Source organism: Epinephelus fuscoguttatus, linkage group LG15 (assembly GCF_011397635.1).
Source record: "Epinephelus fuscoguttatus linkage group LG15, E.fuscoguttatus.final_Chr_v1".
In the NCBI taxonomy this organism is placed as follows: Eukaryota; Metazoa; Chordata; class Actinopteri; order Perciformes; family Serranidae; genus Epinephelus; species Epinephelus fuscoguttatus.
The window spans coordinates 8,057,941-8,084,771 of NC_064766.1; the positions used below are offsets into that span (position 1 = coordinate 8,057,941).

Below are 26,831 nucleotides of genomic sequence, written 5' to 3' on the forward strand. Positions count from 1 at the left end.
GTGACAGGCTCTGTGTGTGTGTGTGTGTGTGTGTGTGTGTGTGTATGTGTGAAAGCATGCGTGTGTGTGTTAAGTAGGTAGATGTGGGAGAGCCCACCCTCTGATGCGCACCCGGTCAGGGCGAAGGTGCTGAAGTGGCAGGAAGTTCTTAGGGCCACGCCTCCGACTGCCACAGACGGGGAGGAGAAGAGGAGAATAACAGCGGCCGTGATGAAGAAGGGTCTAGAGAGGTCGTGGGTCACATTCACCACCAACGGGTTCCGATGGCATGAGAGGTCGTGTGTGCCTAGGCAGATGGAAGGGTTTCAAGTAGTCCTTTACTTTGTAACCTTACCAACAGTCTTTTATACTTTGTTGCCCATTCTGTGGTTTGATTTTATCACATAGACTTATCTTACTTTAAAAACAACCCAATACATACAAATTAATATGAGTAAAAAGTACCTAGTGAGTGGTTCTTGCCAGTTGTATCAGACAGGAGGATGGTGGCTGTCCTCCGACACTGCTCCCCAGACCATGACCCATCTGAAGCCAGGTACACCATCACAGAGGCTGCCACTCCAGGATAGACAAATCCCACCTGTCATTGCAAGAAAAACAAAGAAAAAGTCCTAATGTGAAGTTAGTATGTTGACCATAGTTGATGTATACATCCATCAGTAGTTTCTATTCAATTGTCAAGCAAATTTTCAGTGAACCTTTGAAATGTCGCAAAAAATGCAAATTAAATTATGAATTTGGTATATCATTTGTGAACAAAGCACTGTTTGATCAGAAGTTGGCGGTATTGGCTACGCTCTACGCAGGGCTGTAATCCAGAATTAAACAGAGTAGAAGAAGTAGAAGCTGTGAACTGGAAACAAAAAAGTTGCCTCGGCCATCTGACCCATCAACAAGGTCTTCAGGAATCTGTTTTAATAGGGCAAGTTTTATTTGTATTTAATTCTGTGAAGAGTTTACATGTTCTTCCCATGTCAGTGTGGGTTTTCTATGGCTTTCTCCCACAGTCCAAAGACATGCAGGTTAGGTTAACCAGTGACTCTAAATTGGCCATAAGTGTGAATATGAGCGTGAACGGCTGTCTGTCTCTATGTGTCAGCCCTGTGATAGTCTGTCGACCTGTCCAGGGTGTACCCTGCCTCTCACCCAATGTCAGCTGGGATAGGCTCCAGCGCCCAGCAAGGCAAGGCAAGGCAAGGCAAGGCAATTTTATTTATATAGCACCATTCATACACAAGGCAATTCAATGTGCTTTACAAGAGAAAAACATTAAAATAAAACATGCAAAACCCGCAACCTTTAATAGGATAGTGATAGTATCTAATCGTGATTATGGATAATGAAGGTTGAATGAAAGCTTGAGTTTTCTTTTACGTCAGCTACTAAATTGTTGTTTCATACCAACAGTGGAAACAGCTGGTCAGTCATGTAAGTTAAATTGTTAAGTTAAATGTTTGCTATGTCAAAACTTATATGACTCTTTTCAACAAAGGCAAAAGTACAACTCTATACAGCTTTTCTAGTGCAACACTTCAAAATGTACATAAAAATACAGGTCAGTCAGGAACACTTTAGTCAAAGAAAACTTTATTTCCATTTGCAGAATTATATTTGGCGGTATGGCTCTGTTTTGGGCCCCCTCTGCCTTTCCTAGGGCCTACGCAGAAAGCCTCTTCCACGCACCTTCGTGGAAAGCCTAAGGCGGAGAGAGCACACATCTCCACCCTTCCATGCGCTTACATAGAAATCCTTAAGGCAGAGAGAGCACATCTCTCTGCCCTTCTACGTGCAAACGAGGAAACCTGCCTGCTCTTCCGTGCACCTACAGGGAAAGCCTAAGTCAGGGAGAGCAGCTGCAAAGACCCCCCCCCCTCCAGGAACAGAACAGAGCCAGCATCAATGACAAACGGAAATGACATTGATAAGTCACACACAGCAAGGAAAGGAGGAGCTGGGGTGGAGGCGTGCTGCAAAGTGGCTTACAGGGGAAGTAGCAACAGCGGGCAGGCCAGAACAGTTTAAATAGGGTGCCCTGAATGAGATTTGCCAATTGGTTGCACAGACAGGAACCATGTGATCAATCAGCTGCTCCATCAGTTGATTGGTTGTTTGAGATTAGCTGATGCAGCTGGGATATGATCTGAGCTTGACATCGTGTCCTGCCTGAATTACAGTTTTTCTCAATTGCTAAAACACTAAACACTATTGTCTGAACCAAATGCTTAGTTGCCTGAACCCACTGATTGAATCAGTCACTCTTTTGGCAAAACCATAAGGACTTTTCACCTGTTTAGACACAACTTGCCAAACACATTTTCATTGTGATGCACCTGTGTTGCATAATGGTGAGCACAGGTGGCAAAAGGCAAACACAATTAAAGCACAGGTGTCACCGGTTGAACACAACAACTCAAAATTGATCACACTTGTGGCTAATGATGCGAGGGAACATATATAAGCCAATTCAGAGAGCACTGGTGTGTGAGGCACTACAATGGATAGAAATCTGAGAGGAGGAGTTCGTGTGAGAGGAGGTCGAGGTGGTCGAGGTGGTCAGCGAAGACAAAGAACAGTAATATCTGATGAAATCAAAGCTACTGTGATTGATCATGTTCTTGTCCATGGTATGAGCATGAGGGAGGCTGGACAAAGGGTACAACCAAACATCAGTAGATTCACTGTGTCCACCATAATCCGAAGATTTAGAGAAGAGAACAGGTAATTACCTTTTTTGACATTATAGTATGTAAATGTTGACAGTAATGACTGTATAACTATACTATATACTGTACCACAGTATACTTAAATATATGTTTCAGTACATCACTGTGCCAATGTACTGTAGAATTGTAATGGAGGGTTAGTCTAACTGTTTGTAGGCCTAGTATTCCATGTATATTTTTGTAACTGCATGTTCTCTTTTTGTAGAATTGAAAGACTGCCACATGGGGGTGGGAGGACAGGTATGTTCTCCCCACACCAAGAGACCCTGATTGTCGACATGGTCCATGAGAACAACACCATTAAACTGCGTGAAATTCAGCAGAAGATCATTGAGGACCATGTAAATTTTGAGGGTATCAACAGTGTCAGCCTCTCTACTGTTGATCGTGTCCTCAGGCGCAACAGACTGTGCATGAAACAGCTGTACAGAGTGCCCTTTGAACGCAACTCAGACAGAGTCAAAGAGCAAAGATTCCAGTATGTACAGGTTGGTATATATCCAGACACATTCAATGTTGATTACTGTAAGTAGTGATTTACTGTAGTGGCCTAAATCACTTTTTCTGTATCACTTACAAAACTATATCTATTTTTACAGAGTTTTTCAACTGGATGCAATGGAAAGACCCCATGAAAACATCTACATGGATGAAGCTGGGTTTAATCTCACCAAAAGGAGAAGGAGAGGCCGTAGTGTGATTGGCCAACGGGCCATTGTTGGTGTCCCTGGGTAGTGTGGTGGCAATGTCACATTGTGTGCTGCCATCAGCAATCATGGGGTTGTCCACCATCATGCCAACCTGGGGCCCTACAACACTCACCAGCTCCTCATTTTCCTCAATCACATGCGAGATGCTCTGTTAGGGCAGCAGGATGAGCATCCCATCTATGTTGTTGTTTGGGACAATGTGAGTTTTCACAGAGCCCTCCAGGTTAGAGTGGTTCAATATGAACCAAGGTTTGATCAATCTTTGCCTTCCACCGTACTCCCCTTTCCTGAACCCCACTGAAGAATTCTTCTCCTCATGGCGGTGGAAGGTATATGAACGCCATCCTTACACCAGGGTAAATCTCCTGCAAGCCATGGAACTAGCCTGTGGTGACACAGGTGTGGAGGCATGCCAAGCCTGGATACGGCATGCCAGGGGTTTTTTCCCCCGTTGCCTGGCCAGACAAAATGTGGCCTGTGATGTGGATGAAGTCCTGTGGCCTGACCCAGTACGGAGAAATGATGCTGTGGCTGAGTAATGCACTTCTCATTTGTATATTTTTGTACTTTATTTTTACGTAGGCTTACTGTATACAAGTGCTAAAGCACTTGTGCACAAGATTTCTGTTTGTTTTTGTACTGTACAAGTGCTACGAGTAAATGCACAGGATTTCTGTTTTTTGTACTTTTTTTTTCTACTATGTACAAGTGCTAAATGCACAGGTTCTTTGTTTTGCAACATGCATTTAGCCTACAGTGAACAATAAACATTTATTTCTACAGCTTCATGTCCTGAGCATTGTGTTTTCTATTTTTCTATGTAGTGTTTAGTGACTGCTCAGTAGTGTTTTTAATTTCGGGGCACGATTTGACAGCATAGTTCAGTTCTGAGCACAGATTGAACTGTTTTGAGGTGAAAGTTTGGTTTTGCAAGAAGAGTCTGAGGTTTTATGAATGTAGCTTGAAAATTGGGTTTTGTGTTCACAGTTTAGAGAAAAGGAGAGCAGCTTTCCAGAAATGTGTCTTAGCAATCGAGAGAAACTGTAACACTATGCTCAATTTTTGGTAACACGGCAAATGTGGGCCCTATTTCCCCATGTGTATGTGTCCGTATGATTCATAGGTCCAACTCGTTCTAAAATTGGTTCAGTATTGAGGGAGGTGGATGCAGCAGGGAGCTGCGAAACGAGCTAAAACGGTAACGGGGGCAAATGCGTCCCATATAAGTTTGCGCATTAAGTGTTTTTTTTCACCACTGACCGGTTCAGATCGCCAGTGTTATCTCTGTAAATAGCATACTAAACGTTTCCCTTACCCTTCACTTGCTCTGGGCTGCGACGTCATCTCGCGAGAGCTTTGCTTGTTGCCGGAAGAAAACAAGGAGCCATGCTGAGCGCCGCTCCGAGGGGCGCTGGTTGTCCCGGAGTACAGCTGAGAGTTTTACTGCATCGATTGAAAACAATGGTTCATGTTTGTGCTTATCCGAATTGCAAGAACAGGATGTCGCGCAACACGTGACAAGTTGTGGCTAGTTGTGCTACAAATGGATGCTAACACTCTTGTCCAGACACTGCGCCTTGCAGACCATCGGGTCTGCAGTGCTCACTTCTCCCAAGATGACTACTGCCAGCCGAAGAAGAGAAGACATCCAATCCCGAAACACCTCTTCCTCAAGGAAACGGCTGTCCCACAAGTAGACAGAGCTACAGACACAGTGGAGCAAAGCTCTCGCGAGATGATGTCACACACAGTCCAGAGGTAAGGTAAAGGTTTACTATACTATTTACAGAGATAGCACTGCTGATATGAACCTGTCAGTGGCGAAAAAAAAGCACTTTTAATGCGCAAACTTTTACGGGACGCATTTGCCCCCGTTACCGTTTTAGCTCGTTTTGCGGCTCCCGGCTGCATCCGCCTCCCTCAATACTGAACCAATTTTAGAACGAGTTGTACCTATGAATCATACGCATACGTACACATGGGGAAATAGGGCCCAGGTTGATAAATACCGAAGTTATCCTTTAATGTGAGTTAATTTTTTTTCATTCTTGCATTATACCTTCAACTTGCAATCAAATTGTTTATAAATAGAGAAGACCTGACTGACTCTAGTTAGATTCCTGACTCAGCTTGCTTGTGCTTCCTTATTAACATAGTGGTTCATGGTTGTGTTCTTGGTGCTTGACCTTGGTGCTGTACTAGCAGCTCCTTCTGACTGATCAGTGACTTGCACAGTGTGAAATAGAGCTTTTGTGAGATAGAGACAGAGATTATGTGAAGCTCTTGTGGAGCTCCCCGTGGCCGCTAAAAAAGTGGCGGATAATGCGTTGTGTTATGGTAGTAGCACATGTCTGTCTGGAGTCCTCCCCTGCTATTAGTAGTGACAAAAAACTGGGCACTACAAATTAGGAAAACAGGGGATTCAACATAAATAAATGAAATAAAATAAAAAAAAGTCTGATGTAGATTTGTCAGGGGGGCCACTGAGTTATCACAGGAAGAGCAAGGGGTGGGTGCTGGCGCATTATGCTGCAGGGCCGCTTTTGTAATTGTGTTAAGACTGAAATTCAATGTAACTGCGGTGATTCCAAGTCAACCCTGGCCTCTGTTTCCTGTGATGGGACTCCAACTATTCACAGCCACCTGTCAAGCCTACAGACTGTGAGTGTTTCATACTCAAAAGATGGATTTTGGAGTATCACTTTTAGAAAATGTGGAAGGGCTTCCAAATGTAGAAGCAGAACCGTTAAATGAGACGAGGCCTTTTAGAGAGCTGGCAGAGATGGATATGATAGGAAGGCTGAGGAACGCTTTTCAGATAGAATAGAGACTAGATATTTAAGGCGAGGGAGGCCTTTCAGACACAGAAAGAACACTTCAAGGAAAGAGAGGTGTTTCAGGAAGAGCTGGCAGATATGGGTGTTATCATGAAGGCTTTTCAGACGGTGAAAGAGTCTTTAGGGTGAAGACGGCCTTCCAGAGAGGTTGCAGAGATGTGCCTGATAAAGAGAGCATCCATAAAGGAAGCAGGGGATGGAAAGATGAGTCATTCAACAAAGAAGTGGAAATGATGAGAGAGAAAGAAAAAAATGAATAAATGAGTGTGAGGAAGGAAAGATGCAGACTCGTGACTGTTAAGGACCCTATAACCCAGAGCACAACGGACGAGGTTTTGAAGCTATCACTCAAATCGACAGCTAGCCTACGCTTAGTCTGGACCTGCAGAGTTGATTGTGGGAACTGTGGGTGTGGAAAGAGTAAATAATGCAAAACGACTAAATATGAGAACCAGACACAGGTCTGGAATGGAAAGCTAGGTCCAAATACAGTGCAGTACACAAACATACAGACACACAGACATCTATGTGAAGCACTGTTGGCTGGAGAATAATGGTGCTGCAAAGACAAGCAGGGCAATTAGGCATACGATCATGCCTAATTGCTTTTGTAATTCTCTGCTGACACTGACAAAAAACACAAATATCATCAATTCTATTCTATTCTATAATCACAAACAAACTATTAGCTAATGATAATGTAAAATTTGAGAATCAATTTTAAATGATTAGATAATTAATGTTTTTGTTGCTCTGCATTTTCTGAGGCCATAATAAATTCTGATTATAGATAATATATTCATTATGATCTATTTATGATTATAAAATTACTGTTATTCCTCCAGATGCCAGTATTTGAATAACTTGTGAACCTTTTAAGTATTTAATTATGAATGATGAATTAATTGTATAACACTTCCACTATTAGTTTAACTGGTCGTTATTGAGTGATTCTGTTGATTAGTACGCACTGGGTAAAAAATAGCACAGAATGCACAAGTGCAAAAAAAGAATAAGTATAGGGTTAGTCACTGTAATCATCTACAGATCATTAGTACCCATAATTCACAGTTGTCCTGGAAAATGAGTAATTAAAGTAAAAAATGAATCGTATGAATAATGCAATTGTTAGAACATTAGGAATGTGTGCGTGTGTGGAGCTTTAAAGCCAGCAGACTGTGTAAGAGGCCCTTCAACCCCATTTAAAAAAGTATTGGAAAGTGCTGGAAGCTGTTGAAGACAGAGTAGCCACCCACAGACACTCGGAGGAGGGGAAAACAGATACGTGCATGCACACACACATATTTCGTACCTTCAGCCAAAATGAATGTTCCAGGTCATTATTTGTGTCGGACTGGGCTGTGCAAGGGAACCAGGTGTCTGCAGGCACTTTCTCACTCACCTCCAGGTGCTGGTACCTGCAGAGCTTCACACAGAACCAGGGAAATACACACTAATTATATGGTACATAACTGTAGGTAATTTTGTTTATAATCCATAACATGAATTGTATCTTAACCAATCTTGTTTTACTGTCCGAAAGACAATGTGACCTTAGCTGACCTTTAAATGGGACAAATATTTTATGTAAAAACTTTATCTTTTTATCGGTTTTATTGGCTTCATCACATATTCCACGTCATGGGGTAACAATGGAAGGTTCATATAATCTTCATATAATCTGAATTACAGGTTTTGTGCTAATTTCATCAATTCTACTTGCCTATTTTGTGCCTTGAAAAGAGCCCAAAGTCTCTACTAGCGAAGCATTTGACAGGCCATGCTGGCTTTATTCATGACACTTTGATTTGTTTTGTTTATTGCACCTTTCCTCATACGGACATTGTAGCATGAAAACTCCTGGGAGATTTGCCAGCTCTGATGTGCTGGAACCAGTGTGTCTGACACCGACAATCCTCCCATGATAAAAGTGGCTTAAATCATGTTCTTGCCCAGCTGAGCTACTCTGCAACTGACCTATTGTGTTGAACAGCAAGGGTGATGTGAGCACATTTCTAAAACTGTGACATAATTTGGAAGCAGTGATGGATCTCATGTAATTGCAGACGTTTTATGGGAGATGCTGGAGCTGGAAAATGATCGATGTATTTTGTACTAAAGTTGTAAAACGAAAGAAGGGAGCTGTGCTGTACTCAAAGCTGCTGTGCTGTCATACAAAGTCCTGCCAAAATGTCCTCTAAAGTTATGTGCAAAGTCATTCCTTTTCAGGCTTGTCCTACCAACCACTGCTCAGCTTCCGTCTCTCAATACAAAAATACTTTTTTTATTAACCACTGATTCACCATCTCATTACATTCTTGCAATTCAATTCTGCCGTGTAGCTTTCTTATCCTTTTTTAGTCCCTTTTCACATTTGCTTGTTAAAAACAAGGCTCTTCTCTTCTCATCTTGAATTTTAGGTTTATTAATTTTTATGGAGTTTACTGTATCTGCACTCCATTAGAAGTCCTGAATTTAATGTGAATTCTCCAGAACTGATGGAGAAAGCACCACTCGTTATCAGGTCAATATTTCAATATTTCCCGATGTAACCAGTCGGGACTATGACATTTACAGCGGTACAATGGCCCTGCATCAGGGCTGGCAAAGCTCAGCAGCAGAACCATTCTTTCTCTTGACTGTAGCTTGCTGTTAGTAGAAAATAAAGTGCAATCTAACTAAAATGGAAGGAGTCTCTGTCTGTCTGTCCTTCGATTTTCTCAACAACTGTTCATCCAATCGACTTCACACTTGGTGGGCATGTTGCTGAGGGCCTAAGGAAGCGCAGTGTAGAGTGCAAGCTCTTGACATCTGTAGGAGATATTTAAAGTATGGCATTATGTACACATTGTGTAGTGTATTGACAGGGGACCCCTATTAACTGTTAAACCATTGAATGGCACGCTGGGTACAGCTTGCTCTGCATTGCCCGCCACAGCACACTCAAAAACCAAACCCTCAGGAACAGCATCTGGCTTTACAGCCATTCTGACACAGTGGCCAAACTATGGAATTACAACTTCCAGGTCCGTCGCTTGATTCCATGGGACCCAAAAAGACTTTTTCCATAGACTTACATTTAGAAACAGATGTATGTAAATGAGTGGATACATTTTTTTTAATGTCACAACCTCTGCAAAATGTTTTTTGTTTTTTTTTTGCTATTAGAATTTGATCCATTGGGTCTGAAGACATTTCTAATGTCTAGCAGAGCCGCATAATTAAATCTTTTTTTATCCCCATTCAGTTTAGTTGAAGGTTGAACCAGAAGTTAGCAGCTCAGCTGGCAGAAGTCTCTCTCTTGCACTTGCTCTATGAGCCTTGATATGGAAAATATTAAGGTAATTTGGAACTCGGAAATGGATGCCATATCCAGTTCTATCTATACATCCATGTCATGAACAGATGAAGAGACGGAGACCGCAGACGTTACAGTGTAGCAAACTCAAACAATTCAAGCATCAGCAATGCAACTTTCAGAATGAACACTTTTGTCCCAGGAAAATAGCCTGGTCCTAAATAGCTATCTGTGAGCAAAAGGCCCTTATAATCTAGCATTGCCAGGGAACACAACTATGTCATGGCAGGACCCAAGGAAGCAAGTGTGGAGTGAGAAGTGGTTTGGATGAGCAGTTCTCAAGAAAGCAGAGAGCAGCAGTACCCAAGGTTAGGTAAATTCCATTTTCTGAACAGGCACATTTTGAACAGGCTCTGGTACACCTCCTTCTGGTTCTGGATATTTCCCTCTATGAGGATTTAGGTGGTTGATCAAGTATTGCTATTGGTTGCAAGCAGGAGCATTAATAAACTGGGTCAACTTTACGGCCAAAATGTCAGGCTGACCCAGACCAAAACAGTACAGAGATAAATACGTACAGAAATGCAGCCAGCTGCTAACATTGTTGCTCCAGAGTTGAGGGTTTCCACAATGGCCTCCATGGGGAGTTTATTGTCATCTGGAAGTCTTTTATGTGCCCTGTGGTTCGTACTTCATACCTTGGTAAGTGATGGCTCCCCAGTGACAGCATGGGCAGGACAGAGGTTGGGATCCTGATGAGAAGCAGTGGCGGTGGATGCCCACTGGTCTGTGTAGCCCAAAGGTGTGAAGTAACCACAGTCCTGAACACTGGAACCCCGCTCAAACTCCTCACACACACCATCACCATCAAAAACATAACACTGACTGGGTTCACCTTGGGAGATGGAGAGGAGAATGAGGCAGGAGGATTTATGAAAAGATATAAAGCCTGGTTTCTTAATCTGGCAGGGTATACACTCATCCCCCACTGTTAGACTCCCATCCAAATCTATTTGTCAGTGAACCAAATCTGAGCAAATCTATTTTGTATTTTCATTGGCCACTTTTAATGTTAGCCACGTCAGCTCAACCATATCTGACTCTCTGTGCTGTCAACAGACTGTAAATTATGGTAAGAAATGAACTTTGACTTCAATTAATTATTGAAGATCACAATCATTTTGTAATGTTAATAGGCAATAAGAGAACCTAATATGTGGCTTGGCCAGTTAGTTCAATCCCAAAAGCACCTCAATGGGCCATGGGTATCTATAAGTCACCAAGTAACAACAGCAGCATTATGTGTTACAGAGAACTGTCAAAGCAAAGATCATAAACTGTTCCAAGTCAAGTAGAAAATAAAAATACAGACAGGAAGATTGCTTTTGCTATTATTGTGTCTGCTAATAAATTTAGAATTTTGTTTTTTAGCAACTCAACTTTTACCAGCTCTCAAGAATTCAATAACAAGGCAAGGGGAAAATAAGTCAGCAAATACCTGTCCATGTGGGTGGAAAGTGGCACCAGGGTAATAATACTTAATTCAATGCAACATGATACACATTTTTTATGGCATTTTGTCACTGTACTGGACAGTTGACAGTAAAACAGGAAAGAAGGTGACAGAGAACGAGGGCAGCCTCTTCTTTGTCACTTAGGCAGCCAGTTGATTCTGAGGGTGTTGATGGACAAATATGCTCTTTTGGAGATGTTTCTGCATGACTGAATTCATCTGCAGAGGGAATATCAGGAAATACATTTTTGAGGGTTTCCACTGAATTACATGATCATTAAAATGCCATCCTAACAAAGACTACTGACCAACTTTTAAGGCTTTTCATGGTATATGAAGATATGTTATGTGTTACGGAGGATTTCCACCGCATCTCATGGTCTTCATCAGTGGGTAGAGTGCTCATTTGTCATGGACACAGTTCAGTGAGATGCAGAAGCACATTTGACAGTTTGAAAGTCAATGCTGTTGTTGACTTTTATGGATCTTCTTGTTTTTCATCCTTAGTCTGTTTTAATCAAACTAATTTTTCCAAGAAGCCAAGAATAAACTTTCAAGATCAAGTTTTCATGTACTGTTTCAAAGTGGTGCCTCCAGAAATTTTTCAACGGGGTGGCGAGATGGCGCCACTGAAAACTTTGGGGTGGCACACCAAAACCAAAACCAAAAGCCATAACTGAATTTCAGGAATTCGATAATGCTGTTGAAATACATAGGCTAGCTGTTTCTAATTGTCTTATATGCATAGACTAATATGGGTACAGTTAGCATTTTGAGTTCCATAACAATCCTGTTTTCTTGTATGATGTATCTGTATACATGTTAGGCAATTCATTGTTCTTCAAATAGGATGGTTATCATTTTTTCAAAAAGACATATACAAAGCTCTAATTTGAAGGAGTACATTGATTGTAAGAAACAAAACATTTACTGGGAACAGCCATCAGACTTGTGGGTATCCTTAGAACCCATTCTCTATGGATACCCATAGAAAAGGTGAGAGTTCAAGAGACCCTTTGAAAATGGCCATGCCAGTTGTTGCCAAAATTTAAATACATTTTGAAGCATTTTTAGCCCCCTTCCCAACAATCTATGCCAGCATAGTAGCTACCAATGGATGCCTTAGGTTGTCTTGTTTCACAAGATACCATGACCTTCACTTGCTTAAAAAATAAGTGTGCCACTGCCTCTTAAGGACAATAATGTTGGCATCCAAGTATTTTCATCAGGGTTGGCCAGTGGGGTGCAGCAACTATGTCAGAGTGGCTACAACCACCCTGGCCCCCCTTTGGTGGCACCATCTCTGTCTTGATATTGTTTTATTTCGTGCACGTTATCTGTCAGCAATGTTCTCAATCTAGCTCTGCGGTGATGGAAAAATGTCAAAGACGCTTTAAGATTTTAGTAAAAGGTAAAAACAATATAGTATATGGTAAAAAACATATGGAAGTAAAATGAAATTAAATAGGTAAATGGAATGTGCTCCTTAGCCTTCAGGTCCTGCATTTTTTTCTGGATCAAAGTGCATAGGAATCTCAGATTTTACTAAGGTTGCAAGTGATTCATTCATCTTCTAACCGCTTCATCCTCTTGAGGGTCGCGGGGGGGCTGGAGCCTATCCCAGCTGGCATCGGGCGAGAGGCAGGGTACACCCTGGACAGGTCGCCAGACTATCGCAGGGCTGACACATAGAGACAAACAACCATTCACGCTCACATTCACACCTATGGACAATTTAGAGTTACCAATTAACCTAGTCCCCAATCTGCATGTCTTTGGACTGTGGGAGGAAGCCGGAGTGCCCGGAGAGTACCCACGCTGACACGGGGAGAACATGCAAACTCCGCACAGAAGGGCTCCCACACCCGGGATCGAACCGGCAACCCTCTTGCTGTGAGGCGAGAGTGCTAACCACCACACCACCGTGCGGCCCAGGTTGCAAGTGATGATATATGAATTAAAGCAAGAAAAAAAAAATGCTATACTTACCGTAACACAGTTGCACCTAAGCTATGAGCAGTGAATGTATGTGTAATAGAGTAAGGGTATTGACATAATGTGCAACAGCAGTGTATCACAAAAAGAGTGGGAAGCATGAGTCAAACAACAACTTGTAATGCGGCGGCTATTCATAAAAAGGGCGGACAACATCAAGACACTTCAGATGTTTGGCCTCATTAACATCTGGACAGCTGCAGAAGTTAGACAGACAGAGCTGTGTCAGAGAGTCAGCGCCGCACAATTGGCTTCAATTAGTCGACGGAAACATGTTTCTGATAAAAGGCAAATTGGGCCTACACAATTCAATGCCATATTGTCACCCTGAGTTCATTTGGCAATACTACACTAAGTGAACTCACCAGACACTCCACCCTTGCTTTGAAAACACCTGTGAAAATGATTAAGTCTTTTTAATTCCAAGTCTGTGTATTTATCAAGCCTCACAAAAGAGGACGACTTGACAATCTTTGACTTAACTATCTTTGACCATCTGTTTTTTATTTGAGGTCCACATGCTGTAATCATATTGTGCAATTTAACCTTTATTTAATCGGGCAGTTTCAAAAAAATAAATCATAGAATCTTTAAAAAAAACAACAACCTGAAAGTGACACTTCTTTAAGAAATCCAGCTTGTCCTTTGACGAGATAACTATAAAAGTAGTTGGTCTGGTTACTGCAGATCTATAGTCGATTCTATAAATACAACAAAGCAAGGCAATCTGGCATAGTCGGAGTTAACTGGGTCAAGCAAATGTGGCAAGAAAACCCAAACAAATATTCTGTCTATGACTAAGAAGTACAACTGAATAATTGGTTTTAAGTGTTGCAATTTGTAAAAACCTGTTTTTGCCAAATTGTTTTCCTTCCTAGTCATGATGTCTTTTATTGTAAAACAAGAGATGTAATAGCTTCAGTCACGACATGGCTAGCCCTAGTTGGGGGGGGGGGTGGGAGGGGAGATCAGTCTCCGCTTGTTTCCCCCTGACAAGCTCTCGTAACACAAGCCCTTACACCACACATGACTAACTACAGTACCATCCAGCTGCTTGTAAAAACAATACATGGCCTAAAAAGGAAGCAACTAACATATTGTCTCATCTCAGCTGACCTGTCACATCTTCTTAGCAATTTTTCGGAATATTTATGGAGTCGGATGTTATAAAAGCCATTCTTAGTTAATTTAGCTTCTGATGACTGAGGAGCGTTTCGGGCGAACATTCCTTTATACAGAGGATGAATTTAAAGGCTGTGGAGGAACACCACATACCACAACAGTAGAGCTGATTTCTCATGTCATTGTGGCTAATGCCTGCTCTCATCCAGCCCAAGCTCTTCTATGAGAAACAGAGGCACTTGAAGAGACATGGACTTGCAAGACGTGACAGACTTGCGATTTATACGAGGCTGTTAGGAGAGGCGTCACAATATAACACAATATTCAGTGTCAGAGGAAATGTAAGCAAGTATTCATCAATAAAATGCTATTATGACTAAGTGACATAATAAAATCATGCATGAGGTTCAAACTGGGAATGCTGTGTGTCTGGCTTTACTCCACCACATTGCACTTTTGAGGGTCAAGGTCAAAAACACATGTTGACAGAGGCAGTCTTCAACCTTCTGTTTACAATAGAGTGTTTTGGGTAAACTCCCCTCCGTGCCGTGTTGTGAGGCTTCTGTTGTGGCCTGTCTGCATGCTACAGACTGGGCGAGGGTGCAGACACAAAGCACTGTTGTCCTGTTGTGGAATCACAAATGATGGGGGCACCCTCTGCGGCTTCTTTGTTTGTCTTCTGCCATGTTATGCTGCATGTTTTTGGTCCTTTTTACTGCATTTTTAACCACCTGGCCGAGGGTTGACTGAGCAGCATTTCCCTTGGCTCTCAAAACTGTGTATGGGATTCATTTACAAATGGATTGCAAATTCTTTTGATATTTTGCAAAGAACTGACACAAGGATGGTCTGTAGATCAGTGTAAGGCAATAACTATTGTTCTGTACACATAATGGAAATGTGGACAGTAATGTGACTTAAAGGACGTTTATAAGATATTCACAGCATTTATATAGCAGCCAAGAATAGTGGCATCCTGGGCAGAGACTGACGTCACGCTCACTCTGTGTGTTCGCTTTAATCTGAGGTTCTCTGCTGTATGTTGTGATAAATGGTCCGGCACGTATATTTTAGCTCATGTCACCTAAAAAAAGTCTTGTTTGTGTTTAAGGAGTCGGATGTTCAGTCTTTCCTGTAGTTGCTTTTGTGTGTGTGAGAGTGTGTGTGTGTGTGTGTGTGTGTGTGTGTGTGTGGTTTAAGTCTAGATTTTACTAGCATTTTTTACTAGCATTAGCATTATCGCAGTTAACAGTAGCTGTAAATTAACGATCCTAGCCAAGCTAGCAATGAGCGTTAGGTTAACCTCTACCCTCTCTCATCCAAATATGGTCACTTCTGGCTTCAGAAATCCAAGATGGTGATGGCCAACATGCCTTAAGGCTTCAGAGGGGGAGTCCACATTACCAAGCCTATGATCCTAAACCATGGCAGAGGAAGTTTTTAAGAGGATGTGTGTCTGTGAAGCCGAAGACAAATTTCCATCTGAGTGGACAATAATGATTTGTTTTCTTTTCTATCCCACTGGTTAGCGAATTGCCGCCACTTTGCACTGGCTCATACGTTGATTAACAGTGATATCTAGTCTTTGTGGAAGCAGATTGTCCACCCATTTGGTTTGTCCCCGGTTAACACTGTTAGCTCTGTCAGCACGGTTGCTGTTGTCAAAAACTACGTAAGTTGCACCATTAACTGCTACCTGTCAGCTCAGCCACCTTCATGTTGAGAGCTGTATGTAGACAATTATACTACTATTGTATAGAGCTCCAGTAAAGGATCTCCAAAGAGCATGTGTCAGCAATAATACAGCATTACTGTAAACAGTGTGGCTCTTTATGCTCATTTGGATACAGATTGGAGGGAAAAACATAAACTAGGGCATACATAACATAAATAAAATAGAGCCTGTGGTTCAGAGTTAAAGAACCGTAACAGGTGAATCTGTTTTCAGTAACTAAATCTTGAACATCCATCAAGTTGTTTTCTGGCAGCCACATGAGTCACTGAGCTCCAAATCAACTGTTTCTCAATGTTTCTCATCTTACCACTAATCTTTGGTTGTTAATTCTCAGAACAAATCATGCCTTCTTGCCTAAACCTCACCAAATGTTAACCTGGCCTAAACCCTTACCACAGTTCTTTCCTAATTCTAAGCTTCTTGTTGGGTGGAAAAAAAAAAAAAACTTTGCCAAGAAAGGATGAGAAATGATGAGCCCCCTCCCCCGACCCCCTCTGCATGATTTGATTCTGGCGGTCAGAACTACAAGGTGGCCTCCAATCACTTTACTATGGGGTCATTGTACAACAATTGTCAGAAGCAAAGGCTTCCACAGCTGGTTATGATCTCTATCACTGGGGAGAGCTGGCCGACTGTTACAGATGTGATTTGATAATAAAAAACGTATTACTTGCTTTTGATACAGCACATTAAATAAAATGAAAAAATGAACAATGTCTAAAACACAACTGTTATTGTGAGCTGTCTCTTGCAAGTGTCCGATCCCAAATCACAACATGATACAAATCAATACACTTCGTTTATCAATATTCCCAGGCCTGTATGAATTGCTCAAAATCTTATAAAGGCCAAAACGTATTTAATAAAGCAAACATGCCTGACATGTGTTTTGAGGCTGAAGAGTTAGTGCTGAAAAGTGTTTTTCTGGTGTTCCTCTGCCAGCCTAAATGTCAAATTGCTTCAGATTTCTAAACAAGACTTGAGACTTAGCAAAGCAAAACCTTACTTTTCACCCTTCAGCTCATCTGTTTCCTCTTATGTTGCGGTGATGCTACATTAATGGTTTGTGGAATCAGTTCAAGCCAGAAGCTTTTATGTCTTGTAAATTAAATTTGATTGTCTTGAATTTTTTTCTTATTACTGCTGCATGCACAAATGAGAGATTTCTCCTCTTTTACACTAAAGGGTTTATATGGTGTTCATGTTTCACATGTATGAGAGGGCAGAGTTGGTGGCTTTGATGTTCGACGATTAAAAAAGTGTTGCTCAACATGCCTTTGGTTTAAAATGCATGTGTGTGTGAACCCACGATGGAACAGATACACATTTCTTTATAATGGCACTCACTCACCATTACAGTTGAAGCCCATCTCCTTGTGGCATTTCTTAGAGCAGCCATCGCCATCCAACAGATTACTGTCATCACACTCTTCTGTCCTACAGAGAGAAAACTATCATCATCATCACCTTCATTTCCCATGTCATCTACATTTCCAACGTGTAATTAGACATGCTAAAATATCCACTGAAGTGCACAAACCCCTCTATGAGGCCATCTCCACAGTAGGACTGTCCATGGGTGTAGAGGAGAGGTGAGGAGGGATCGCTGAGGAGACCGTCTGCTTCCACTTGGATTGTGTACTGGTACTTGACTCCTTGCCTGACCGAGCTAGAGAGGAGAGGAGAAGAGAGGAGAGGAGAGGAGAGGAGAGGAGAGGAGAGGAGAGGGGGAAAATGGTTTCGTGATTGCTTAAAATTAAAAAAAAAAAAATTGGCATAATAAAATAAAAATACAAGGTTTGTTATGTTCTTCTGCGGAGTAGTAAGCAAAGATTTTACTGCTCTGTGGTACAAACTGATCATATAATTTTTACAGGCTTGTTGATCGATACCAATGACTCATTCAATACTTGACAAAATAAGGAAGAATTATTCCTGATATTGGTGCCAGTGTGGTACATAATGACCTGTTTTTCTTGTACCATTGCTTACTTTGTGCTGTGTAGAGAGGACGCCTTGTATTTGCCCCCCAACAAATCAATTCTGCATTACTCCTGAAGTATTCTGCAAGCAGTGGCTCATGGGATCGCAGCAACAAAAGTGGAACTTGCTCTCACAGTGGCTTCTAACTGTAACCTTGCAGTATCCCGTGACCTTTAAGCCCCACAGCAGGATGTGTGTGTAACGATGATACCTTGGCTCCAGTGTCGGGACTATTGATCTGTTTTGGTGGGCTGTATCTATAAAAAGAGCCTCCTCTCTGTGCTTCTGTATCTGCCTGCTGCCAAAGTTAACCAGGAGAAGCACAAATCACTCAGTATTTGTCCGGTTTCTTCAGACTCTACAAATTTCCTTTATTAATTATGGATCAGCGAAGGAAATGAAGAATTCCCTATTTATCTGTGTCTATACTGTATCTATGCTGTATCTCTGTTTGGATATACATGTATCCTCCAAACCCCTGCCACAGGCTTTCTCCCTCTTTGCTCTCAGAGGCCTCTTCATGATAATTATGATGAGGTTTAGGTCATCTTTTCCCCATTCCACTGTTGCACTCCGCACTTCCTCCCAAAATGCCTCATTCCCTCTTAAACTATGAACTTAATTAACAAAAATCATTAAGCAATTTAGTTTTTCAGACTGAGCTAACAGCGTGCCCCCAAGAAAACTTACTTTAAATCTTCAGGCTGGTACAAAAAAATGTGTTTAAACTAAATAGCTACAATTACTAATTAGACTAATCACTCAATGCCAGTATTGTAACATGAGCAACAGTTTGGAAACATTGAGTGTGGAGATGTAATCCAAGCAAAAGAAGATGTTTTGCAACACAAATTATTTTTTTAGATCCTGGTATGCTTTAAACAAGCTAGTTCGAGCGGAGCGGCAACCTCCAGAGCTGAAAAATTAAGCCAAAACAGAAGTGCCAAAAATTACAGTTCCTTGATCAGCCACTTGAGGCTGGCTCCAGAGGCAAGTCAATCCCCACAGAGCCCCCATGTTAAAATACCCTTTGTAACAGCAGAAATAAACATATTTTCAGCCTGGTCTCTATAACAAACTTCCCCCTGCACAAGGAGTGAATTTTTTATATAACTCACCCATTTAAATGTTATTAAGGCTTAAAATTGTGCACAATTAAGGGTGTGGCTACTTTGAGTGATAGGTTGGTGCCGTCCAAGTCGCTAACATAGCAACAACGTTGGTGAAGTAACATAACCATGGTGTAACTCCGTAGCCACAGCTGTCGCTATTTTACTGTGTTTTCAGTTCATGAAAGTTAACTGTAATGTTTAGGTCACCTAACAAAAAGTCTTTTTCAGCATTTGATTGTACTAAAAGACCCTCTAAGGAGTCGGATGTTCAGTCTTTCCAGTAAGTACCTTTTTTTTAAGCATGGTTTTCACTAGTGAAAATTAGCTTTAGCATTATCACACTTAACCGTAGCTGTAAATGAACCACACTAACCAAACTAACAGCTAGCGTTAGGGTTTCTTTCACCCTCTCATTTTGGTTGAAATGGTTTTGGTTAACTGTAACAACTTACCCGTCTACAGGTTTAAAGTTACGTATATTTAAAGGCAGAGCCGCTTGAGTGACAGGCTGTCTGAAAGGTATCAATACAGTCTGTGAGTCAGCACCATCCTCTCATCCAAATGTGGTTATTTCTGGCTCCAAAAATTCAAGATGGCGATGGCCGAAATTCCAAACTCGAGTTTTAAAAACAGGAGACGACAAACCAATGGGTGAGGTTATGGTAGCTATGTCCATTATTTTAAACAGTCCATGGTTCGAACAAAGTTTTGTGAAACCACGTCTGAGGGCTGTGTTTACAGTCATTTCAAATGGCCACTCTCATTGCTGGGCCTGACGTCAAAGAGAGGGGCGAGAGTGAATCTATGAATGAGAATAATGGTACACACTTTGGATTAGTCTTTCTTCAAAGACATTTATGGTGTTGCACTCGATTGTACACAAAAAAAGTGATGGAAAAAGTTGTGTGAAGAATGACTAGAGACAGAAGTTCAAATCCCGCATATTTTCTCTCCGCCACACCTGGTTAATGCTGCATGAAGTTGGCATGATTGTTAGTTTCAGACAAAAACTGTAGGAGGCACCACCCCTTTTCCAATGTCAGAAAGATGTAGGCGAGAGGGTTAGACATCAACTTGTCAGATGGTCAAATAGCTTCGGAAACCCCCTTCCCCCTCACCTTTCCGATGTTGGATTGGGGGGCTGTGTCCAATCATTTCTGTAACTTTCCGAACAATGTGACATTCACACCCACTTCACGCTGCGATTGGCTGGCTGTGCGAAGGTGAAAAGGAGCCAGGGTTTAAACTTCTCCCTCTAGCTCCCTTCTTTCATTCTTCACAAAAATATTTGTGGTACTTTTAGTGAACGAACGAGTGCAACACTGTAAATGTAATCCAGGAGACTGTCTGAAAATGTGCGGCATTATCCCTGTATTAAAACAATATCTGCATCTCTGCAGTCCCTGTAATGGCCTTGTGTTCCCCCTTCAGACAGTGTTTCCCACTGCTGTTGGGGTTAGAGTTAGTTAGGTTCAGGCAAGGTAAGGGGAAACACATATCAATGGGGAAACAGACTTTGACAGAGTGGCTGTTCCAAACAACTATAAACGTTTTTTGTCTCCAATGTGGTCGGACATAAGTCTCAGGAACTAGTTCTGATTGTTTTTGTACAGCAAACATTATTCATTCATTTGAAAATGAAAATGATTTCCTTCAATGTGCAGTGACAGACTACCTGATTAACAAAGATGTCAGTTGTGTTTTGATTATTTGAACAGTTCCTCTAGTCCTCGTCACTCAACTCTCCCTGTCTGTGTTCTCCTCAGTCAGCCTGTGCTGACCATAGTGCGAGTTCAGCAGGAGGAAACGGCTAAGGACCCGATCCAAGCAGTCACTGGTGTTTATGGCCTCTGCTGCTCACATTTTGTTTGTGGTCCAAAAGAGAAAAAAAAATATGCCTCTGCTTACTTTGCTTCACCTCAGCTGTGTTGTCGTCTCCCCCGTCCCCTCTTACCTTTCCTCACCGCTTGCTTCTCACCTACAGTATCTTAAGTTTCATTTCTTTCCTTCAAACCTCTGCTCTTCCCACATCTCTTTTGTGTCTCACATACGCTTATCTGTATCTCTTCCAATTCCCTTTGTCTCCCCCCCCTCTTCTTTTTCATCTTCTCCTCTCTCTATTATCCCGCCCTCCCTTGCTCCCTCTCCCTTCTTTTCCAAACTCATTGCTCTCGAACACTCTCTTCTCCTCACATCAACCCCTCTCTGCCCTCCACAGTCCCACATAACTCAATTCCCACTGGTTCTTACATCTTTTTGCACTTAGACACAGCTTGTGTAACGTAGGAGACATGTTCCCTGAAAAATAAACTGTTTTTTGAAGCTGTGTCCACCTAACATCCGCCCTGCTTTGTAAAATAGCAACAGCTTCTCAGCTATTGAGAGTGCCCCAACATTTGAAATCAAGCCCCAAATCATCTTCAATCATGTGACACAACTGTCATATCCTGGCAGCTATTTAGGAAGGTTAAAAAAAACTGGCTTGTGGCTTTACATTTAGATTCCGGTAATCATTTGGACACCCCAGAATACAAGATGGGACACTGTACAAACTGATTCGACTTAGCCCCGAAATGTCAGCATGCTTTTGATTGAGTATATGCTTGTTGAAACAGATTTGGATCAGTAGCCATAGCTCGGCATCCCCATGTTGGAAACAGTTGCGGAGCTTTTCAAACAGAACCAGACCCAAACACTTTTGAGAGACAGATAACTGTGGATTAGCAGATCTGAGGACACACACACACACAGAGACAGAGGTTTGCTGTGGGACTTTAAGACCATATTAGCCCCTAAGTTACTTTTTTTTTTACCCTCAGTCTTATTTTCCTCTGAGCTGCTGATGTCTGCAAAGGCCGTGTGTGTGTCTGCATGTGTTGGTGTGCGTATGTACCCAGCATTTGCGGTTGGCACAGCCTCCAGTCAACAGTTATAAATATTCATCTACACCTGAGAGAAAACCAGACTCGGGAACTTGCCTCAGGTGGAGTCTTGGGTATTTTCGGATGGTTTGGACAGAAAATCAACACACCTGTCAATTCCCATTACGCACTGTGGTTGCCTGTACCTGTTCAGGTTATTCTCCAGCTGGGATCACTATTACAATGTGCAGCATGACTTTAAAGGTCTAAGTAAAGGCCTGAGTAAATCAATGAAATTTGCTGTTAATGCAAAACAAAAACTTTTTACCTCACAGTTCACTGAGCCTTAACTGAAGTAAAAGCAAATAAATAAAAGATTTAGCCTCAAGAAACATGTGACAACATCCAGCATCTACCTGTCAGTGAACGTCTGTTGGGTCTGAGGTGAGGGGGACTTGCTGGTGAAGGCCGGCTGCCGCTGAATCGTGTACATCAGAGGCTGGCAGCCGGAGCACAGAGGACTGCCGGAGCCTGAGGACAACATGGCAGCATCGATCTCCAACTTCTCATCAAAGGTGCAGAGTTTTATGGCAGAGACGGCGGTGTTGTGGGTGTCTAGGCGCAAGGTGAAGGGCATGTCGCAGAAGACATGCTGGGGTCCGAGGTTGATGCTTTTCCCTGTGTCGGTTATCAGCTCTATGTTGGCTATGGCTGGGTTGCCTGTGACAAGGTAATACAGACAGACTGGCTTAATATGTCAGCTGTTCCACACTTAGAGTAGCAACGGTTACATCTGGAGGCCAGGACTTTGGAAGTAAAAGTCTCATTCATGTATTCATGGACAATAGTATCTGACTACTGGTTTTCTAGCCTCTCTCTCCTGGCTCAAAATAAGTACAATATGCAAATGCTTGAAATCATATAAGACACATATTATGCTCATTTTCAGATTCATACTTGTATTATGGGTCTCTACTTGAACATGTTGACATGCTTTAATGTTTATAAAACACTTCCTTTTCCTCCTACTGTATGTGCTGGAACACCTGTATTCACCCTCTGTTTGAAACACTCCCTTTTAGCAACTGTCCTGAAAGCCCAGTCTGCTCTGAATGGTCAATGTCATTCAGGTTTTCTCTATCTCTGTGTCTCTGCACTGTCATTGCAGCCGGAGAATGACCGCAGTGGAGTACACCAGCACTTTGTAGCATGAAAAAAAAACAGCAGGAACATAATCAGAAGTTGGGGTGAAATTAACAACACAGGCAACCAATTTTACATTTTTCCCTGACTCTGGCGTGCAGCTACATGCAGCAGTATAGGCTACATCATGTAAACACTTGCAGTAGCGTGCCCTGGGCAGATGACCATATATAAAAATCTGTCACGCACTGACATCAGCTTGTCGCAAAATTAGAAAAAAATGACTGGAAACAGAGTATTCAGAACAATCTGAAGCCTGAAATTTTTATACACAGGGAATACTTTTACATTGGAAACTTTGGCCACATTTATCATGAAGATCAACACTGTAACTCTATAAATATGACCAAGAAAACAAGGAAAAGGTTCCCTCCAAAGGTTAAAAACTGTATGTATATATATATATATATATATATATGAACTACTGGATGTGAGTGCCAAGAAACATTTCAAACATCTCCATAAGCAGCAAATTTCATACTAAGGGGGAGCTCAGTAGCTCAGTGGGTCCTTGCCACAGCAGCCTATGTCACCTCACCCCCCATGCTTAATCAGTCCTATCCTAGACAAGACCTATACATGCATTAAATGGAGAGATGTCAGGGCTTGGGAGCACCAGTCCATGCTCCATACTTGGTCCATATGGGGACTTGAACCAGCTTCCCACGCCAAGTCCGTATGGTCCGAGCTATTGCCACCAAAAATGTTTTGAACACTAGTGCTATCTGACATATCTGACAAACAGATGGTATTAAGTTGTTACTTACTTGAAGAGATGTAGGTGACCCAGAGGGTAAGCGCGTGTGGGACAATAGGGTGGAGGAACCTTAGTGTGAGGGTGCAGCCCTCTGTGTCAGGACATGGTGAGGTCACATTAGTGTCGTAAAGGCTGAGCTCAGGACTCCAGGCCTGGAGGCTGGGATCACAGGGCTGCTCCACATCAGGTGGGCCTGGGGTTAAATGACATCACACACACACACACACACACACACACACACACACACACACACACACACACACACACACATTTGTATTCATTTGTATTCTCAATGATTCATTCATTGCATTACCCTAAAGCTGGGAACACACCATGTGTAGCTCAATCATAATCCTGATTCAGCTATGGCCATCATTATAAAGTTTGGTGAGCCTGCAGCGTCCCCCACAGAGCAGAAGAACTAACCACTGACAGTGATAGATTGATTTATTCAGACATTAATATGAACCCTTCTCTCACCCAGTTGGTTTAACACACTGGACTTGCTTTTCCTTGTAAACCTGCTGTGTAAATCTGACAAGAATTTGTGTGGAACATCCTCTCCTCCTGAGTGAAGCTGCTCTTTGCCCAGCGGTAAAGGACTGTGGTTGGACTGTAAAGGGTAAGGCATGAGTCTGAATAACTGTGTTACTGGCAGTGAGTGCATGTTTTTTTGCGTGTTTTTTTTTTTTTGTATGCAACGAGGATAGGGGTTGTGTGTATGTGTGGCAGTCTATCATTAACCTGTGTACATTTGTGACTCATGAATAACTCTGACTTGCTACCTGTCTAACATATCTTTCATTAACCTTTTTCATAAATCTAGAAACATATTTGTTTATGTCAAAGTATTTACCACATATCGCATGGCTGTATTGCTGGACCTGAAAACACATTTTTCCAATCAACTTTACACTATAAATGAGGGGATTCAACGTTAACACACAACCTTCTGTCAAAGTTAGGACACTTTTGGTTATTTCAACTGAGAAATATCTGTATTTCATGTCTGCCAGTGCTCTTCTCGCTGGTTTGAAGTAGCTCAGTTCAAAAAAGGTGATTTTTTTTTTAAAGATTATTTTTTTGGGCTTTATGCCTTTAATATACAGGACAGTGTGAAATGGGGAGACAGAGAGAGTGGGGGGACAACATGAAGCAAAGGGTTGCAAGCCAGAGTTGAACTCGCGTCCGCTGCAGCGAGGCATCACCTCTATACATAGGGCGCCGGCACTATCCACTAAGCTACCAACGCCCCAGTGTTTTGTTTTTTTTTTTTTTGCACCCAACAAAATTTAGTATTATTTGAATATGACAGCTGTGGGGTGGCCTTATGTTGCTAGGTAGATGCCACTGTGAATCAAATCTGATCATACCCACACAGTCCTGATGACGCAGGTTGCTTAAGTTTTAATAAATAATACCTCCAGTGAGATATTTTACTCTAAAATGTTTTTCAAGTTTTGTCCACCTCTATGTAACAGTGACCAGTTTAACCCATTTCCCTATATTACTTTTAATAACTGCCAGCAAACTCATTCTCATTAGAAACAAGAGAGAGCAGAATTTCCCAGATGAGAAAGAGTCATGCCCCCGTATTTAAATCATGGCCCACATTCAAAAATGCAGCAGTAACTCTATTGCACCAGGCAAAATGAGTTGTTAATTGTTACAGTGTTAGCGATTAACACAATGGAATCACTTTACGCTAGTTTTATTATCAGCTGTGTCCCAAAAAGCCACATAAAATCAGGATGTTAAAGAGGTGTTACATATTTCACACCCGCTGTGATCAGCCATCTGTGGAAGCTCAAGGGGTCGCCAAACTGTCAGAAAGACAAAGAACGCCAAGTAAATAAAGTCAAGACTGGTCTAAATAGGCATAAAATTACCCAATAACTGTAAATTCTGTGGGCTGCTGAAGTTTCTTAGCACCCTAAATTTTCACAACGTTTGGAGTACTAGACATGCTGATAAAATGTAGATTATAATACATGGTCATGAGTCTGAAAATAAACTCCTTGCACAGGATCAATCATTTCTCCTTTACGTCTAGCTGCACAGAAATATGGAAGAAGCCCATCCTACCCACTGCTAAACAAATTTACTTGTTAATTTCTTCTATTAAGTTCAGAAAACGTCACTTTTTTGGTGCAGTTAAAGGAGCTGTATACGACATTCACAGCGTTTCCATGATTCAGTGTCTGATTCAGGTTGTCTGCACATGGCTCTCATAATGGAGGTGTCTGAGTTTGCAGCCAGCAGCTAACGGTGCTAACAGCGTGCACAAGGTTAACAACGGCAGCAGCAACAGACAGAGCTAACAGTGTAGAGTAGGGGGGCGTTGCGCTTCTGCCGAATCTGGGTTAAGGTAGCGATTAGCTAGCTAGTGGGATGCGCACTTTTTTTCCACACATCTGTTTCAAACTGGAGGGACATGCTTTAAAAAACAAAATACTGCAAACAGAGAGGCAGAAGCTCGGACTACAACACACTCAGAGGTAGCATGACTTAATTCTCTGCTCAGGATGTCTTTACTCCACTATATCTTTACATAATAAAGAAGTGTTTGCTGCTTTATTAATGCTCTGAGTGCTGTATACAGTACCTTTAACATACCAAACTGTTTGCTAACATGTTTGCAGTAATGACTTTAGAAGGTGATAATATGTTAAGTGTTTATTTCTGGTTCCACGGCCCCCATGTGGCCAAAATTTGCATTAATGCAGCTTTAAGATTTCAAAGGCATGATCAAGCATGTGAATTGTTGTGAATTGTTTGCATCCCTAAATTGTTAGAAGTATTTTGTTAATGAAAAAAGCTGGAGGAGAATAGTCATAGATTTTTATCAAATTACTGTATCACTAGCACGGCACTGTATGTTCTGTATGACATAAAGTAATGAGCTATAATGAGTTAGGACAACAATTTCCATACAGTGAAATATAACAAATGGTAATCATTACAATCCTTACAAACCTTCAG

General features: G+C 41.8%; 1 protein-coding gene across 1 annotated transcript in view; it reads right to left on the reverse strand.

Annotated features, from left to right (window-relative positions):
• pappa2 (pappalysin 2) overlaps positions 1 to 26,831 on the reverse strand; it is a 110,818-nt gene that overhangs the window by 43,615 nt on the left and 40,372 nt on the right. Inside the window, exons 10-17 of the mRNA XM_049597469.1 lie at positions 23,860 to 24,042; positions 22,306 to 22,609; positions 17,474 to 17,602; positions 17,285 to 17,370; positions 10,267 to 10,463; positions 7,583 to 7,696; positions 445 to 580; positions 112 to 286 (exon numbers count right to left, since the gene is read on the reverse strand). Of these exons, the coding sequence (XP_049453426.1) occupies positions 112 to 286; positions 445 to 580; positions 7,583 to 7,696; positions 10,267 to 10,463; positions 17,285 to 17,370; positions 17,474 to 17,602; positions 22,306 to 22,609; positions 23,860 to 24,042 (1,324 nt within the window). The remainder of the gene's footprint in view (positions 1 to 111; positions 287 to 444; positions 581 to 7,582; positions 7,697 to 10,266; positions 10,464 to 17,284; positions 17,371 to 17,473; positions 17,603 to 22,305; positions 22,610 to 23,859; positions 24,043 to 26,831) is intronic.